Here is a 17297-nt window from a genome sequence, read left to right as displayed (position 1 = left end):
AAGGAGGAAGTTGGGGGGGGTTGTTTTGAACGATTCCGTTGGAGGCAAGCCGGAGTTCAGGGTGGTCATGGCTCCTGGCTGGCTAGTTCCTGGGACCCTCCTTCCTGTTTGGGGTAGAATGTACACTTCTTTCTATGGGGGCCTGTAAGCTATCTTCCTGCCTTCTGGCCTCCAGACCCCACTGTACATGAAGCTCCCCTTCATTAGTTTTCACAGTCGCGTAGTGGCATCGTGGGCTGGTCACTCGCGTCCTACTCCCTTGGGCCTGGCCCTCCCAGCTGGCCTGAGCTCAGCCCCTGCCCAGCTCCCAGACCTCCTGCTCCCTGCCAAGGCCCCTGCGCTGGCCAGCGGCGGTGCCAAGGCCTGGAGGCCCCGGCCTGTCCGGCGGCGAGGGCTGCCCTGCTCGGAGTGGGCCGCTCGGGGCTGGTCGGCGCCACGCGCGGAGCCGCGGGGCCGGGGAGGCACCTGGCGCAGGGCCCCGCCCCCTCCGGCCGGAGCGGCGTCTGCAGTGCCCGGCGCCCCCGCGCGGTGGCGCCCCCGCGCAGCCCGGCCGCTCTGGCCCGCCCGGCTCGCGAGTGCGGCTGCGCGGCGGGGGCCGGAAGTGCCGGCCGCAGAGAGGTGGCTGGGGTCGGCCAGAAGCTCGGGCGGCGCCATGAAGCGGGATGTACGCATCCTGCTGCTGGGCGAGGGTAGGCGCCCCGCGGCTGCGGCGGGGATCTTGGGGCCGCCGTGGTCGGGGTCCGGGCGGAGATCTTGGGGCTGCTGGAGTCGGGGTCAGGGTGGGGGTCTTGAGGCCGCCGGGGTCAGGGTGGATATCTGAAGGCCGCCGGGGTCGGGGTCAGGGCGGGGGCTTTGGGGCCGCCGGAGTCGGGGTCAGAGCCGGGGTCTTGGGGCCGCCAGGGTCTGGGTCGCGGAGGGGGGGTGTAGGGAGGGGGGTGTCTTGGGGCCGCCGGGGTCGAGGTCAGGGTCAGAGGGCGGGGGTTGCGGGGCTCTTGGGGCCATCGAGTCGGGGTCGGGGCCGGGCCTGTCTGGGGTGGTAAGGGGCGCCACGACCTTGAACTGGCACGCTGACCCCGCTGCCCCGCGTAGCCCAGGTGGGGAAGACGTCGCTGATCCTGTCGCTGGTGGGCGAGGAGTTCCCCGAGGAGGTAAGGGCAGCGCAGCGAAGGGACTGAGGCCCCGCGGGTTCCTTGGGATCACCCCGGGGCGACCTCCCTCCGGCCGAGCTGCCCTCATGGCTGGGTCTGCTTCAGGTCCCTCCTCGGGCAGAAGAGATCACCATTCCAGCAGATGTCACCCCAGAGAAGGTGCCCACCCACATCGTCGATTACTCAGGTAGAGCCCCCCGCCCCACGGTGCTGCCCAGGAGCAGGCGTTTGGGGCAGGTCTGCAGTGGGGTCTCTTCCTTGGTCCAGAAGCTGAGCAGACGGTCGAGGAGCTCCAGGATGAGATCCACAAGGTACAGTGTGTCCTGAGGACTCAGGAACCTGGTGTGCAGCCCGGCGGCGCTCAGGCCCTGGGGATGGGCTGCCACCTTGGCCTGATCGGCTTGGCTCCCTGAAGGGTTGGATTAAGGTGCTCAGGGCGGCCTCGGTCTCGCTAATTCTGCTGTGACCTCTCTGCCGTGGGAGTCGTGGGGTTTCCCAGGACGCGCCCTGCTGGGAGCCAGGGAGGAAAGGGATGGTTGGTCTCTCCTACCTGCATGGCTGGCCCGCTCCCCGCTCTCTGTGCCCAGCATTCACTCTTCCGGTGGACCCTGGGGTGGGCCCCTCAGACAGCTCTGTGCCTGTAGTCCAGTCTGCCGCCCTGGGCCTGGGGCCGCTGTGGGACCCTGACCAGGGCTGCAAGCCACACAGGCCCTTGCTCACTTGTTATTAGGAGGCTGTGCCTGGACCGAGCTCCAGTGGCAGGGGACAGGGGGCGGTGCTGCCCCTGCAGCTTCTGTTGCTTCCTAGGGGCGCCACTGGGCAGGGGTGCAGGTCCCAGCTCCTTGGGGGCAGGCCATTTGCCATCATCGGCCCTTTGTGCTGGTGTGCTCATCATCCCGTCTGCCCACAGCAACACAGGAGTAAAGGGGGTGGCCTTGTCTGTCCTGGGTCCCCCAGGCGACTCACTGGCCAGAGTTGCAGTGCTGGGGCCTGGCGTCTGCAGTGGCGCGGGCAGGAAAGAGCTTATCTGAGGTTTGAGCAGCTGACTGCCAGTCCTGGTGTGATGTGGCAGGGGACCCCAGCTGGAGGGGTACCAGGGAAGGGTGGGCTTCCCAGGCCTTTCAGTCACACCTCACCCACCTGTGAGTGCCAGGGGCAGGGTGGAGCAGGAGGCCTGTGGTCACACGGTGCCACACTCCTTTCTCCACAGGCGAACGTGGTATGTGTGGTGTACGACGTGTCTGAGGAGGCCACCATCGAGAAGGTGAGCGAAGGAGCTCCCTCCCGTCCGTCCGGGGTCCCTGCTGCTGACACCTAGCTCGGTCATTGGCCTGTCCTCTGCACAGACCCCAGGCCCACTCAGCTGACTTGGGCTCTGGGCAACTCACACCCTTGGCCGCCCCATCTCTGACGAGTGACGGGGAGGTTCATGGAGCCACCCCAGATGCTGGGGGTCTGTGGTCAGGACCTCTACAGCTTCCCCAGGGAGCCCCTGGGACCCGGCCTTCCTGCAGACAGCGTGAATGGCCACGGGTCTGGACCACACTAGGTCTGTGGAGGGGGCTGCCCTGGGCTACCGACCCCAGGCGCCTTGGGGGTGTTCGGGAACTGCCGGGATCAGTTGAGGTTCTTCTGCCAGTTTCTCTGTCCCACTGGCTTCATTCCTAGCAGCCATGATTTTGGCCCTCAGTGGGCCTTTACTGCCCCCCATCTCTCCTTGAGCCAGATAGAGTTCCAAACGGGAGCCATGGGTCCAGCTGGCCCTTCTTTTTACAGCCGGTCCTTGCCTTTCAGATCCGAACCAAATGGATCCCTCTGGTCAATGGGGAGACTGAGAAGCCCAGGTAACGGGCAGGCCCAGGGGGGCTGGGCCCCACCAGCCCCCATCCCTGGTGACCGTGGGCCTCTCCCCCAGGGTCCCCATCATCTTGGTGGGCAATAAGTCGGACCTCCGACCAGGGAGCTCCATGGAGGCCGTGCTGCCCATCATGAGCGAGTTCCCTGAGATCGAGACCTGTGTTGAGGTAAGGGTGGGCGGGCTGGGCAGGGCACTGAGGTAGAGAAGAGGAGGGGCAGGGATGGGGCTCAGAGGTGAGGCCCTGCGGCAGGCACTCAGCTGGTGGCCCTAGGAGCTTGAAACAGGCCAACTGTCTCGTTGAGGGCATGTGGGACCCTGCTTCCTGGGAGCAGGGGCTTCTGACCCCTGTTCCTGTATCTTCCTTGGGGCCCCTTTGAGTTTCCTGGCATCTGGCACCTCTCTGAGTCTGTTCCTGCTTCTCCCAGTGCTCAGCAAAGAACCTGAGGAACATCTCGGAGCTGTTCTACTACGCACAGAAGGCCGTGCTGCACCCCACAGCCCCGCTCTACGACCCCGAGGCCAAGCAGGTGGGTGACGGGCGTGGGTGGGCCAGGGGAGCAGGTGGCAGCACTGCGGGGTGTACTGACCCAGCTGTCTCCGCAGCTGAGGCCAGCGTGCACCCAGGCCCTCACACGCATCTTCAGGCTCTCGGACCAGGACCTGGACCAGGCGCTCAGCGACGAGGAGCTCAACGCTTTCCAGGTGCGGCCCCTTGGTCTCCTGGCGGTGCCCATCCCTCTCAGGCCGCAGCCGCACTCCATGCCTCGGCCACCCTTTGTGACCACACCGAGCAGTCACCAGGACAGCTGGCTGACTGATGGCGACTTTCTCTCGGAGGCAGAAATCCTGCTTCGGGCACCCCCTGGCCCCGCAGGCCCTGGAGGACGTGAAGATGGTGGTGTGCAAGAACGTGGCGGGAGGCGTGCGGGATGACCGGCTGACCCTGGACGGTGAGGCTCCATGCCCTGCCTGTCCCCTGGGTATGGGGAGGGGCCCACTTGTGCCTGGTGCCACCCCCTTTTGTGCTCCATCCGAATAGGCTTTCTCTTCCTGAACACACTGTTTGTGCAACGTGGCCGCCACGAGACAACGTGGACCGTTCTGCGGCGTTTTGGCTATGGCGACACACTCGAGCTGACCGACGACTACCTCTTCCCCCCGTGGGTGGTGGTGGGGCTCAGGGCTTCCCCTCTCCACTCAGTGTTGGAGAGGGCCTGGGGCCCTCGGGGCATCTGGCCCAGGGTGGGGTTGGAGCACTTGCTCTGGGCAGAGGCTGGCTCCTGTCAGGATGGCCTTTGCAGGGGTGCCCTGCCAGGGGTGGGCAGGGCTGAGATGCATGCTCAGCCAACAGCCCCTTGCACCCCACCACATATCTGCCTGCTCTGCCGCCTGGCATTGGGCTGGGGGTGGGGAGAGCAGGTCCCACGGGGAGGGTCTGACCACAGACAGGGCCAGCAGGGCAACGCGCAGAAGGCGTGCCATGCATGGTGTGCACGGGGCTCCCCTGGGAACCCGACAGCCCCCGTGCCCCCTACAGGCTCCACGTGCCCCCCGGCTGCAGCACCGAGCTCAACCACTTTGGCTACCAGTTTGTGCAGAGGCTGTTTGAGAAGCACGACCAGGTGAGGGCGCCATGCCTGGCATGCCTCGCCCCACCCCGCCCCGTGGTGTGTGTCACCGTCACTGTGTCAATGCGGCCTCTCTACCCCAGGACTGTGATGGCGCCCTCTCTTCTGCGGAGTTACAGAGCTTTCTCAGTGTGTTCCCGGCCGCCCCCTGGGGCCCCCAGCTCCCTCAGACTGTCCGCACTGAAGCCGGCCGGCTGTCCCTGCATGGGTACCTCTGCCAGTGGACGTAAGTGCAGCCCCTGGCCTGCCCCGCCCCCCCAACCTCCCTGCCCGCTGTGATGCCGCCCCTCCCTCAGCCTGGTGGCCTACCTGGATGTGCGGCGCTGTCTCGAGCACCTGGGCTACCTGGGTTACCCCGTGCTCTGCGAGCAGGACTCCCAGGCCCACGCCATCACAGGTGGGTGCCTGTCTTTCCACTGGGCCCAGTGCCTCCTGGCAGCCCCTCACTTGCCCTCATCCTTGCTCTCCACCCACAGTCACCCGTGAGAAGAAGCTGGACCAGGAAAAGGGGCAGACGCAGAGGAACGTCCTCCTGTGCAAGGTGGTGGGGGCCCGCGGAGTGGGCAAGTCTGCCTTCCTGCAGGCATTCCTTGGCCGCAGCCTGGGGGTGAGCATCCGCCTGTGCTGGGCCAGGGGACCCAGCTCCCACCTGAGGCCTCCAGGGGAGGGGCTCTGGGGGCATCAGGCCAGGAGCTTCAGGCCCCTCCCTCCTCAGCACCAGGACACCACGGCGCCCCCTGAGGAACCTGCCACGTACGCCATCGACACGGTGCAGGTCCATGGGCAAGAGAAGTACCTGATCGTGAGTGCCAAGTGTCCCCACGGTAGACCCCGGGCCATGCTGGGGGGAGCTGTCCCAACACGTCCCCAGGGGACCAAGCCCTGCACCCCTCTGAGGCCGCCCTCTGTCCAGCTGTGCGAGGTGGGCACAGACAGCCTGCTGGATGCTGCCCCTGACGCCGCCTGCGACGTCGCCTGCTTGATGTTCGATGGCAGCGACCCCGCGTCCTTCGCGCTCTGTGCCAGCGTCTACAAGGCAAGGCCCGGCCCGCCCCGCCCCGGGGTCCACCCACACCCTTGGCACGGGCACCACGTGACGGCACCCTCACATCGCCTCTCCCTGCAGCGCCACTACATGGATGGGCAGACGCCCTGCCTCGTTGTCTCCTCCAAGGCCGACCTGCCCGAAGGTGTCTCGCCGCCTGGCCTGGCCCCAGCTGAGTTCTGCCGCCGGCACCGGCTGCCTGCCCCCACCCCTTTCTCCTGCATGGGCCCAGCCCGGCCCAGCTCGGCTGTCTTCACCAGGCTCGCCGCCATGGCCGCCTTCCCGTGGGTACCAGCACCTCAGCCCCTGTGGTGGGAGGCCTGTCCCCGTCCTGGGGCACCAATGTCCCTGTCATCAGGAGAGGGACAGCTTGGGGTCAGGACTGGAGTCGGTCAGGGTTGCAGGGTGGGCCTTGGTCCTGTGCTGATGGCTGGGCGGGGCTCTCAGGATCTCGAGTTCCGTGTGCTGGACACTGACCAGGAGCAGCTCTCCAGGGCTCTGACTTTCCAAGAGGGAAGGTGGGGGAACCCCAGGGGTGTCTCCAACCAGCCCGTCTCTCCTGCAGGCACCTGGCTCCCGGCGAGCTGCACACCTCCTCCTTCTGGCTGCGGGTGACACTGGGGGCTGTCGGGGCTGCGCTTGCTGCCCTGCTCAGCTTCTCACTCTACAGGGTCCTGGTGAAGAGCCGATGAGGCCCTGGCCCTGCAGTCTGAGCTCGAGGGGCTTCCTTCTGTCTGAACTTTGCTTCTGAGGACGGGGCCCACTGCCCTGCCCCTGCTCGACCCCAGAGTGGCCCCCCCGGTCTTGGCAGCTTGTGTCCTTCGCAGCCACAGATGCCAAGCACTGCCCATGTTTGGGGGCACCATGTGTTGGAGGAACTGGGGGGTGTGAGTGAGGAAGCCAGTGACCCCAGACCCGAATTCTCAGGGCTCCATTGTTTCTTCCTGGTCTGAAGCAGCCAGTGGGTGTGAAGAGTCAGAGGGTAGAGTTTTGAGCCAAAGGTAGGAAGTGGAAGCAGGAAGTGGCTGGACCATTGTGTGGACCCCCACCTCCCCCCCCCCAAGGCTGTGTCTCTCACAGAAGACATGAAATTGGGTTTTCTAATTAAACTTGACTTGTGTCTTCATCTTGGTTCCCACTTTCCAAAGGTGACTTTTCTTGAATCAGCTACAAACCATCTTTTGTCTCAGTGTGGACTGGAAACCCAGTTCCTGCCCACCCTGCCTCCCCTCCAGGCCCAGGTCCCCCTCCTGAGCCTCACTCAGGCCAGTGTAAGATCCACTTAGGGCCCAGCTGCAGCCTGGGAGCCTCCGCAGCCACTGAGGTCTGTGCTGGTGGAGAGTGCGCGCCTGCAGGGGGCTGGGTATGCCCTGTGGCAGTGCCCACTCCCCAGACCTCAGCATCCTGTCAGCCTGGCCGGGCTGCACTGAGGATCTGGATTGAGGAGGGACTCGAGTGTGCCGGGGTCCAGAGTGTCCTGCTTCTGGCATGCAGGGTGGCCCTGGCCTGGGGGAGCCACCCTCTTCTCCCTCCTCTTTCCTCCAGAGGCTTCTGTCCCTCCCACCAGACAGGGGACAGAGAACCCTTCTTGGGCTGAGAAGGGGACCTGGCTTGGTTTTGGGTTTCAGCACCTGCTGTCCGAGGAGCTTTCTGGCCATGTTTTCTGAGGCCTGGAGCGGACACGGCCTATGGCGTGGCTGGGTGGAGGACCTCAGCCACCCAGATAAGTTCCCCTTATCCTAACTGCCATCAGAGTCGTTCTATGCAAGGCAGGCCCTCCAGACCAGGGCCCCTCCTGGTGCCTGGATGTGCTGGTCGTAGGAGGTGGGGGGAGCTGCCTGCCCCCCAGGGATGCTTCGGCCTGACCCAGAGGGTCCGGGGTTGGACCCTGAAGTTGTCCCTCTGCCATACCTGCCGGCCTCACGGTCCACGGGGTGGGTCTCACCTGGTTCAGGGCAGGGCAGGATGCTGTTTCCAGCTGGTGAATTCTCCTGAGGCTCAGCTGCTGGGAGCGATGGCTCCATGGCGTGAGGGTTCTGAGCAGCCCTTGGAGGGGGTTGCTATGGCTACACATCCCCATAGTCTGTGTCACTTCAGTAGTTGGAGGAGTCACCTGCCCTCCCCAGGAAATGAGGCCCATCCCTATCCCACCTGCAGCCTTGTCCGTTGGGGCTTGTCCCCTAATGGCCATGACTCTGCCTGGGCCACTGAGTGGTCTCCTGGGGTCAGGCATTGTGGCTGCAAGAGTGGTCAGGGGCCTCCAGCCCAAGGTGTGTGCCGTGGTTGGTCTCTGAGCAGGAGCAGCTGCAGGGAGCTGTCTCCCCTGCTCCTGGCTGCCCCGTTGGCCTTAACGCCCACCTGGTGGGGAGGTGGTGCCTTCTGGCTGCCCAACTGCAAGGGAATGAGTGTGTCTGGCAACAGGTGACTTAAGGGAGCTCTGGCCTGGGGAGTCACAGGCAATGTGGTGGTCCTGGAAGAAGTGACCTCGCTGCTGAGGCCCCAGCCCCCCGCAAAGGGGCACGTGCGGCAGGGGCTTGGGTGCCACCCAGTGACTTAGTTTCCCAGCTGCTGTCCCGGCGGAAGGCGCAGCTGCACGCAGCCGAGACCCGGGAGCTCTCCTGGCGCAGTGCTCAGCCGGGCAGGGGGACTGGGGTGCCGGCCAGGGCTGCTCCTGCCAGGAGCGCGTCCGCGTGCAGGGCGTGCGCGTGTTCCGGCCGCGAGTGGCGGGGCTGGCGGCGGCGGCGTGTGCAGCGGGGGCGGGCAGCTCCGTGACGTGGCTCAGAGGGAACAGAGCGGGCGGAGCGGGCGGGCCGGGGCGGAGCGGAGTCGTCCGCAGAGCAGCCCCTCCCGGCCGCGGCCGCCGACCCCGGCCCCCGGCCCGGCCCGGCTCTATGGACAGGAGCTCGCTGCTGCAGCTTATCCAGGAGCAGGTGCGTGGCGAGGTGGGGGGATGGGGGCGCCGGCACCGCCCCCTGCGGCCCTCGCCTTGCCTAGTCTGGGGGGTGGGGAGATGGAGCCCTAGAAAGCCCCAGAGCAGCCCCTACCTGGCTCCCATACCCCCAAGTCCCCTCCCTGCAAGACCTCAGCCCCCTGCCTGAGACTCCAGCAGAGGATGAGCCAGACCAGGGCGCCTGAGGAGGGTGAAAGGGAGGGCAGTTGTCCTCAGACCTTGGCCATACCCTTCCAGGATGGGCAGGGCAGGAATAAGGCGGGGAGACTCTTGGAGAGCTGGAGGAGTGGAGGCCTGGGACCTGGGCACCGGTGCCCTGCAGCTCCTGGGACCATGTGGGCACAGGCTGGCCTGAGGGTGCTTAGAGCCTGCCTCCCCCAGCTGGCTTGGCCCAGCCCTGTGGTCTAGGGGCTGGGCCCACCTTGAGACCTTGGCTGGTGATCCCCCACCCCAGCAGCTGGATCCTGAGAACACAGGCTTCATCGGAGCTGACACCTTCACTGGCCTGGTGCACAGCCATGAGCTGCCCCTGGACCCGGCCAAGCTGGACATGCTGGTGGCCCTGGCCCAGAGCAACGAGCAGGGCCAGGTCTGCTACCAGGAGCTGGTGGACCTGGTCAGTGCCACGGTGGGTGGGCAGCAAAGGCGGGGACCCAGGTCTTAGCAGGCACAGTGCCTTGGTGGAGTGGGGTGGGCAGGCCCCTCCTCCCTGCCCTCCCACTGGGGAGGGCTGTGGACACGGGACAGGGTCTCAGACCCCGTAAGGAGCTGGGTAGGTCACACAGGTAGGGCGGCCATGTGGGGCGACCGTGGCCCATGCTAAGGCCCCGCCCCCAGATCAGCAGCAAGCGCTCAAGCAGCTTCAAGCGAGCCATCGCCAACGGGCAGCGGGCACTGCCCCGGGACGGGCTGCTGGACGAGCCAGGCCTGGGTGTCTACAAGCGGTTTGTGCGCTACGTGGCCTACGAGATCCTGCCCCGAGAGGTGGACCGCCACTGGTACTTTTACCGGCACCGCAGCTGCCCGCCCCCTGTGTTTATGGCCTCGGTCACCTTGGCCCAGGTAGGCTGGCCCACTGCCACCTGGGAATCACCCGCTTCGCCGGCTCTCCTGGCCCTAACGCCTGTCTCCCCCAGATCGTTGTGTTCCTGTGCTACGGGGCCCGCCTCAACAAGTGGGTGCTGCAGACCTACCACCCTGAGTACATGAGGAGCCCCCTCGTGTACCACCCCAGCCACCGTGCCCGGGCCTGGCGTTTCCTCACCTACATGTTTATGCACGTCGGGTGAGTGGCTCCCTCTGGCATCCCTCTGGTTGAGTCAGGAGGACTCAGCCCCTCGAGGCGGGGGCTGGGGGCCTGACAGCTGATCTTACTCCTCGAACCCGTTTGCTTCCACATGGCCAGGCTGGAGCAGCTGGGGTTCAACGCACTCCTGCAGCTGATGATCGGGGTGCCCCTGGAGATGGTGCATGGCCTGCTCCGCATCAGCCTGCTCTACCTGGCCGGCGTGCTGGCAGGTGAGGCAGGTGTGTGCCCCCTGGCCACCTCACTGGTGGGCCTCACTCTCACAGCTCCCCCCTTGCTCATGCAGGCTCCCTGACCGTCTCTATTACCGACATGCGGGCCCCTGTGGTGGGGGGCTCCGGCGGGGTCTACGCCCTGTGCTCAGCACACCTGGCCAACGTTGTCATGGTAATGGGACAGCCATGGGGCAGGGTGTGGGGAGGGGCCCACAAGGCCTGCCTCACGGCCTCTCTGTCTTGTGCCCCATCAGAACTGGGCTGGGATGAGGTGTCCCTACAAGCTGCTGAGGATGGTGCTGGCCCTGGTGTGCAGTAAGTAAGGGGCCAGGGGCTGGGGGGGCCTCAGCCTACGGCCAGGGCGCCTCTACCTGCCGCTTCCCTCCACAGTGAGCTCCGAGGTGGGCCGGGCTGTGTGGCTGCGCTTCTCCCCACCACTGCCTGCCTCGGGGCCGCAGCCCAGCTTCATGGCGCACCTGGCAGGCGCTGTGGTGGGAGTGAGCATGGGCCTGACCATCCTGCGCAGCTACGAGGAGCGCCTGAGGGACCAGTGTGGCTGGTGGGTGGTGCTGCTCGCCTACGGCACCTTCCTGCTCTTCGCCATCTTCTGGAACATCTTCGCCTACGACCTGCTGGGGGCCCACATCCCCCCACCGCCCTGAGGGGCTCCCGGAGCCACACAGGCTGGGGCAGAGGCATGTACGGCCGGCCACCAGGCGGGCCTGCATGTGCACCCTCCGTGAATGTACATCTGGAGGCTGCTGCTTCTCCCCTGTGGGGGCGGGTGGTCCCTGTGGTCCACTGAGTCTAGGCAGAGCCTTACACCAGCCCTGGCGCCCCTTCCTGGCCTTGGGGGGCAGGACGGCTGGGCTGGGCCTGGTGGTGGAGGTCCCCAAAGGTGGCCCCAGAGGAGACCCTGCCCCGGGATTCCCGCTAGGACTTGCAGTCTGAGCCTTTTTGGAGAATGAATAAATATTTTACACAGCACCAGGTGGCTGCACCAGGGCTCTGGGGCTGGTCTGGCCTCCCCCACACTTGCTGAGCAGCCCGTGATGTCCCTTCCCTCCATGTGGGTGCCCTGGGCTCCCCCTTGCTCCCCCACACCTGGTATGAGGTGTGTCTGTGCAGGAGGTGGGAGCCCCTGGGGTGGGACCGAGGGCCTCAAATCAGGGGTGAGCTCAGCAAGCATTTATTGAGTACTGACAGCAGCCGGCTCCTGCTCCACCAGCTCCCAGCCAGACACCTGCAGCCTGAGGTTGCAGGGCAGGTGAGCAGGCCCTGGGCCATAGCCATGTTCATTCGGCCTGGGTCCTGCGCTTTTTGGCTGTCCTGGTGTCCTCACGGGTGGACAGGCCAGGGCCAAGGTCAGGCAGCAGGTCGGGGCACAGCTTCTGCCCCGCAACCCAGGTCCACAGCGCTGTTTCCACCTGGTGAGGGGTCCACGGCCCTGAGGCGCTGCCTAGGGAGGGACAGAGGGAGTCTGGGGACTAGGAGCACTGGCCACCCTGCCCTGCTGGACAGCTCTGCACACTGCCCCTTGACCTGGATGCCCTCCCTGCCCACCAACAGCCAGCCCCCTCACCTCGGCTCAGGGCTGAGGCACGCTCCCGCACCCGGCTCAGGTACAGCATGTAGTGCTTGAGGGTATACTGCAGGACTGGCAGGCCCGGCACTGCGGCCACTGCCTCGTCGGACATGAAGGCTGCCTCCTCTGGAGCTCCAGCAGCCAGCACCGCTGCGGGTAGGAACGGCTAGCGCTCAGGCCCTGCCAGTCTTGGCACAGTCTTGGCGTGGGGCTGCCGTCCTAGTGACCTCTGGTGGCATGGACGTGGCCATCGTCCCGTTTCAGAGACAAGGGCACTACCAGACAGGTCCCACCCGAGACCCCGCCGGGCACCCAGCTCTTCAGACTAACCCGAGGCCGTGGCGGGGCCCACGCCCCGGAGGGCACACAATTCCGTGACTGCTGCCCGTACGTCCGGCAGGAGGCGGAAGGCGGTGGCCGAGCGCTGCACCACCAGCTCCGGGGCGTTGGAGGTCACCAACTGCTGCAGGCGCGGCCGGAAGCGGCCCCTCTGCGGCCAGGCCAGGTTGGGGGTCACCACGGACCGGGGACCCCACCCTCGCCCTGCCCAGGCTCCGCCTCACGCCCTGAGGACCCGCCCCCAGGGGAAGCCACGCCCACGCCGTGAGGGCCCGCCCCCAGAGGGAGCCACGCCCACGCCGAGGGGACCAATTGCAGGAGGAAGCCACGCCCACGATATGGAGGCCGCCCCCAGGAGGAGGACCAGCCCCGCCGAGGCTCCGCCCCACCACGTGGGAAGCCCCTCACCGCCATCTTCCACGCCATCAGCCGCTCCAGCTCATCTCGTGTCACGTGCCTCTCCGTGCGGCCCTCGATGGCCGCGGGCAACTCCCCTCGATACCTGACGAAGGACGGTGATGGGGAGTCCGGCAGCGGGGTTCGCCCGCCTTACCGATCCCCCCCACCGGCTTACCATCGGTCTAGGGCTTCCAGCCGCCCCTGCGGGTCTGCGCGCGCCCGCAGCACCTCCCCGTGGCTCGCCAGGATGGCAGCCCAGAGGCTCGAGTCCTCACAGCCCCACAGCCCGCGGGCAGCTGCCATGTTCGCGCGCCGGGGCGGGGCCTCGGGAGCCAGAGGGTGTGGCCTCTGGGCCTGGGGGTGTGGCCTTGAGCCATGGGCGGGGCCTCAGGGAGCCGGAGGCGGGGTCTCGGGGGCCGGGGCGGGGCCTCGCAAGGTTGGGGGTGGGGCCGGGGGGAGCCTAGGGGAGCTTCTGGAAGGAAGACCCCTAAACGCGCTGGGCGGAGAGCACTTAGGACCGCCCTCGGTGCTTTTCCAGACTGAGGTCGCGGGTCGTGTCGCCCAGAGCGCACTCTCCCGGCCGGCCCCGCCCCCACAGCGCGTCGGGCGCACGCGCGGCCCCGCCCACCCGCGCGTGTCCGTCCGTCCCGCGGGCCCCGCCCCACGGGGCCGGAAGTTCCGGTGGCGGATCGCTGGACCGGGCCCGAGCGCATCGGGGGCTCCGGCTGCGGGCTGCGGGCTCCGGGCTGCGGGCGGGCGGGCCGGGCGCGGAGCCTGGGAGCAGAGCCCAGGCCGTGCCGCGCGGCGCTATGAAGGGCAAGGAGGAGAAGGAGGGCGGCACGCGGCTGGGCGCCGGCGGCGGCAGCCCCGAGAAGAGCCCGAGCGCGCAGGAGCTCAAGGAGCAGGGCAACCGGCTCTTCGTGGGCCGCAAGTACCCGGAGGCGGCGGCCTGCTACGGCCGCGCCATCGTGAGTGCGCCCGCTCCGGGGGAGGGGCCGGCGTCCGGGCGGGGAGGGGCGGGGCCGCGGCGTCGGCCCCGAGTCCTCCCGCGAGCCCCTGCCGCGCCGCCCCCGCCGCTCCTTCGGAGGGTCTTGGCTCTTCCGGGGGGCGTTTGGGCTCTGAGGACTCAGTGATGATCTTGTTCAGTGCTCGCTGTCGGAGAACTATGGCGGGTGGGAGCTTCAGGGTGCTTGAGGCTCGCCGGGCCGAGGGTCAGGGACCCTTGCCCCTTGAGAACCCCAGGCCCAAAGCTGGAATCTCCACAGGTCTGGGAAACTTACTTTTACAAAATGTTTTAGAGTCAAGAGGGTGGGCTCAGGCAGGCCTCAGGGCAGGACTCCATCCTCCACCGACTCTCAGGACCCAGGGTCTTTGCGGCTGAGAAATATCTAGTGTCTTGATTCCAGCCATGGGCCCCAAGCTGGGACAGAGGGAGCAGGCTGAGGTCACATCCTCATGTTGGCTGGCCCGGCCTTGGTCCCCAGACCCGGAATCCCCTGGTGGCAGTGTATTACACCAACCGGGCACTGTGCTACCTGAAGATGCAGCAGCACGAGCAGGCCCTGGCCGACTGCCGGCGCGCCCTGGAGCTGGATGGCCAGTCTGTGAAGGCGCACTTCTTCCTGGGGCAGTGCCAGCTGGAGATGGAGAGCTACGACGAGGCCATCGCCAATCTGCAGCGAGGTGGGCCTACGGCTGGCTGGTTATGGGGGGCCTGGGACCAGGGGCGGGGCCTGGCCAGCGGGTGACGTGAAGCCTCCATTCCCCAGCCTACAACCTGGCCAAGGAGCAACGACTCAACTTTGGAGATGACATCCCCAGTGCTTTGCGCATCGCCAAAAAGAAGCGCTGGAACAGCATCGAGGAACGACGCATCCACCAGGAGAGCGAACTGCACTCTTACCTCACACGGCTCATCACGGCCGAGCGCGAGAGGTAGGCTGTGGTGGTGGCAGGCTCCAGGCCCCCCTCCCCAAGTCACCACTCTGAGATCAACTCTGAGTCGTGAACATAAGTCTTTATTGATTGCCAACACTGGTGAGCAGGAGACAGAGGGGGACGAGGTCTGAGCAAACCCGAGGTTGGGGTGGACACTGACCTCTCCTGGCCAAACCCACCTCTGACCAGTTTCTGGTCTTCTCCCAGGGAGCTGGAAGAGTGTCAGAGGAACCATGAGGGTGATGAGGACGATGGTCATCTCCGGGCCCAGCAGGCCTGCATCGAGGCCAAGCACGTGAGGGTGCCCTGGCCCATGTGTGGGTCGGTGTGTGTGTGTGTGTGATGTGAGGGTGCCCCTGGTTCCAGTTGGGTCCATGTGTGCCTACACCTAGGGAAGGGATACGAGATGTTTAGCCCACGTGTAGCTGCTCGGTTCTTTGCAGGACAAATACTTGGCAGACATGGATGAGCTCTTCTCCCAGGTGGACGAGAAGAGAAAGGTGAGCCGTCTGTTCTCCAGGGCCTGGGGGTAGCAGGAGTCAGAGCAGTGTCCCTTTCCTGGTCCCTAACCTGACCTGTGTGTTGCAGAAGCGAGACATCCCCGACTATCTATGTGGCAAGATCAGCTTTGAGTTGATGCGGGAGCCATGCATCACGCCCAGCGGCATCACTTATGACCGCAAAGACATCGAGGAGCACCTGCAGGTGAGGGCCAGCAGGCATCGGGGGCAGGGCCTGGACCCCCTGAGCACCTCCTGACCCTGTTGTCACTACAGCGTGTAGGCCACTTTGACCCTGTGACCCGGAGCCCCCTGACCCAGGAACAGCTCATCCCTAACCTGGCCATGAAAGAGGTCATCGACGCATTCATCTCCGAGAACGGCTGGGTGGAGGACTACTGAGACAGGGCGAGTGCAAGGGCCACTCGCCCCACTCTGCCTGGTAACCTGGCCCTAGAGGGCCTTGGGGCAGTAGCTCCAGCCCCCGTACAGAGTTTGTGTCCCTGGATCCTTGCCCCGGTGTCCCTATGCCACTCCCCATCAGTTCTGCTGCTGGGCCGTGAGCCTCTCCTGTCCCCCTTCTGGGTCGGAAACAGCAGGTGAGGGTGGGCTGGGCGGAGGCTGCCGCTGCCACCACTGTCCCTGTAATAAAATCTGTGAGCACTATAGGGGCACGTGCTGGTGTGCGACGGGCTTGCCAGCCGCCCCTTGTGGCTAGCTAAGGAAAGTAGAGATGAAGACGCTGGTGTCGAGGTTGAGTGTGGCATGCCACCATCGGTCGGGGAAATACAGCACCTGGTGGGGATTGCGGGGGGGCACAAGGATTAGTTGGAGACCCTCAGCCCAGCCTGGCCTGGCCCCCTCTTGCCAGCCACTGACCTCACCAGCCTGGATAGTGCACTCTAGGGGCCGTGCAGATGGTGCTAGGGTCGGGTACGTGTCCCGGAGCCAGGCCAGCGTAGTCTTGTTGGGGTGGAACTCGGGTGTCTTCTCAGGGGGGTACAGGAACCAGCGCTGGAGGCAGACCAGCAAAGTCATTCTGTGTTGTGGTCAGTGATCCCCAAGCCACAGCCCCAACCCTGTGCTGACCTTGCGGCCGTAGATCACCTCCGAGAACCCAGGCCCATGCCAGTGGAACGGCACCCCAGAGCCGGCTCCTGTCGGGTCAGTTATGAGCAGCCAGTGACCAAACCGAGTCTGCACTCTCCCCACCCCACTCCTGAGTCTCCTGGTCCTGCAGAGCACCCACCTGCAATCCCGAAGCTGTAAGCAGGAGTGGTGCCCAGCAGCCCGAACGGGGGTGGGGAGTAGTGCCGAAACAGCGATGCCCACTCAGTGAAGTTATTGTCCCCAAAGAAGTAGAGGGTGTCTGCCAGCAGAGAAAGCAGGAGGGCGCAGGGATCCTGGTTCCCTGGCACTCCCAAACGCCCCGACCCCACCCCACCCCACCGCTGCCCAAGTCAGGCTCACCGTTGCCCAGGGAGGCGGGGTCCTGGGGGTGCAGTAGATGCTCCACATAGTCCTGGAAGGGCAAGTCCACTGCGGGAAAGGGGCTGGTCAGGACGGGCTGGTGCTGCCTCCAGGACGCTGGCAAGCAGGCTGGGCTGCAGGGTGGGGCAGCTCACCTTTCTGGTAGGAGTAGGTGTTGGCAGTGCTCAAGCGGACCACGCTGTCCCCAAACGAGGCCAGCAGCCTTTGGCGGGAGCACAGGGCCCGGAACCTCTACAAGGAAGGGGAGAGGACCTAAGGCCAGGCTCGGCGGGGCGAAGGACAGCCGGGAGGGGCGCGAGCGCTCACCGAGTTGTCCGTGAGCCCCTGCAAGATGACGGGTCTGGAGAAGGCGTAGCTGGAAGAAAGGACGAAGTCACGGCCAGGTCCGGCGCGGCCCCGCGTGGACCCTCCCTCGTGAGGGACGGAGCCCCAGGGCCGCGTTCGCGGGCGGGGAGGAGGGCCCGGGCGGGGCGGGCGCACGTACTGCTGCACGAACGCGGCGTAGCTGAGGTCGGTCCGGCGCTCCACCGTGCAGCGCTGCTCCTCCGCCACGGCCGCCGGCGCGCCCGGTCCGCGCCGCTGCCTGCAGGCACAGCCGGTCAGCACGCGGCCGCAGCGCGCCGCCCCGCGCCCCGCGCCCGCCGCCCCGGCGCCCTCACCACCCTCCGTCGCCCGCCTCTCCGGGGCCGGGCCGGGCCGGCGCAGCCAGCGTCCAGAGCACGAGCAGCAGGAGCGGCCGCGCCCCCGCCGCCATGAGCCCCCGTCGCGAGGCACGCCGGGAACCCCATCGTCGTGGCAACGGCGCAGGCGCGCGGACGGCCCCCCGGAAGCGGCGTCCTTAGGCCCGCCCCAGGAGGGGTGTTTCCGGAAGGCGGAGCGAAGGTCGCACCAAGCG

General features: G+C 66.4%; 5 protein-coding genes across 32 annotated transcripts; 3 read left to right on the top strand and 2 right to left on the bottom strand.

Annotated features, from left to right (window-relative positions):
* Positions 1-533: 533 nt before the first annotated feature.
* Positions 534-6805, top strand: RHOT2 (ras homolog family member T2). Of its 16 annotated transcripts, none has more exons than XM_070231243.1 (19): positions 534-689; positions 1095-1148; positions 1254-1335; positions 1416-1459; positions 2359-2412; positions 2943-2992; positions 3064-3172; positions 3432-3533; positions 3610-3708; positions 3848-3956; positions 4046-4166; positions 4544-4628; positions 4718-4860; positions 4931-5031; positions 5111-5241; positions 5350-5436; positions 5548-5670; positions 5761-5963; positions 6245-6805. In XM_070231243.1, the coding sequence occupies exons 1-19, from the start codon at positions 663-665 to the stop codon at positions 6369-6371; spliced, it is 1851 nt and encodes a 616-aa protein (XP_070087344.1). In that variant the 5' UTR covers positions 534-662; the 3' UTR covers positions 6372-6805. The 16 variants fall into 16 exon arrangements, with proteins under 16 accessions (XP_070087344.1, XP_070087342.1, XP_070087348.1 ...); XM_070231241.1 differs by having other exon boundaries at positions 5761-5967; XM_023616709.2 differs by having other exon boundaries at positions 549-689; positions 1090-1148.
* Positions 6806-8320: 1515 nt separating this feature from the next.
* On the top strand, positions 8321-11137 carry RHBDL1 (rhomboid like 1). 12 transcript variants are annotated; one of them, XM_070231254.1, is made up of 8 exons: positions 8443-8609; positions 9087-9257; positions 9467-9691; positions 9766-9914; positions 10035-10147; positions 10222-10322; positions 10405-10465; positions 10541-11137. In XM_070231254.1, the coding sequence occupies exons 1-8, from the start codon at positions 8571-8573 to the stop codon at positions 10810-10812; spliced, it is 1131 nt and encodes a 376-aa protein (XP_070087355.1). In that variant the 5' UTR covers positions 8443-8570; the 3' UTR covers positions 10813-11137. The 12 variants fall into 12 exon arrangements, with proteins under 12 accessions (XP_023472484.2, XP_070087355.1, XP_023472485.2 ...); XM_014730277.3 differs by having other exon boundaries at positions 8444-8609; positions 9084-9257; XM_014730278.3 differs by having other exon boundaries at positions 8445-8609; positions 9087-9245.
* Positions 11138-11323: 186 nt separating this feature from the next.
* Positions 11324-12849, bottom strand: LOC100066977 (uncharacterized). Its single transcript, XM_001497127.5, has 5 exons — positions 12649-12849; positions 12483-12576; positions 12066-12225; positions 11733-11885; positions 11324-11609 (listed from the first exon to the last, which is right to left on the bottom strand). Exons 1-5 carry the CDS (start codon positions 12774-12776, stop codon positions 11446-11448), a joined length of 699 nt encoding a protein of 232 aa, XP_001497177.1. The 5' UTR covers positions 12777-12849; the 3' UTR covers positions 11324-11445.
* A 251-nt stretch (positions 12850-13100) lies between these two features.
* On the top strand, positions 13101-15577 carry STUB1 (STIP1 homology and U-box containing protein 1). Its single transcript, XM_023616720.2, has 7 exons — positions 13101-13441; positions 13958-14156; positions 14243-14408; positions 14619-14706; positions 14855-14911; positions 15000-15116; positions 15188-15577. Exons 1-7 carry the CDS (start codon positions 13283-13285, stop codon positions 15311-15313), a joined length of 912 nt encoding a protein of 303 aa, XP_023472488.1. The 5' UTR covers positions 13101-13282; the 3' UTR covers positions 15314-15577.
* Positions 14472-17294, bottom strand: JMJD8 (jumonji domain containing 8). Of its 2 annotated transcripts, XM_023616721.2 has the most exons (9): positions 17062-17290; positions 16887-16985; positions 16709-16757; positions 16537-16633; positions 16382-16450; positions 16161-16280; positions 16001-16068; positions 15791-15925; positions 14472-15706 (listed from the first exon to the last, which is right to left on the bottom strand). In XM_023616721.2, exons 1-9 carry the CDS (start codon positions 17154-17156, stop codon positions 15626-15628), a joined length of 813 nt encoding a protein of 270 aa, XP_023472489.1. In that variant the 5' UTR covers positions 17157-17290; the 3' UTR covers positions 14472-15625. The 2 variants fall into 2 exon arrangements, with proteins under 2 accessions (XP_023472489.1, XP_023472490.1); XM_023616722.2 differs by lacking the exon at positions 16161-16280 and having other exon boundaries at positions 17062-17294.
* Between the last annotated feature and the right edge of the window lie 3 nt (positions 17295-17297).

The sequence above is a fragment of the Equus caballus genome, chromosome 13 (assembly GCF_041296265.1).
Source record: "Equus caballus isolate H_3958 breed thoroughbred chromosome 13, TB-T2T, whole genome shotgun sequence".
In the NCBI taxonomy this organism is placed as follows: Eukaryota; Metazoa; Chordata; class Mammalia; order Perissodactyla; family Equidae; genus Equus; species Equus caballus.
This window is presented reverse-complemented; position numbering and strand designations above follow the sequence as displayed.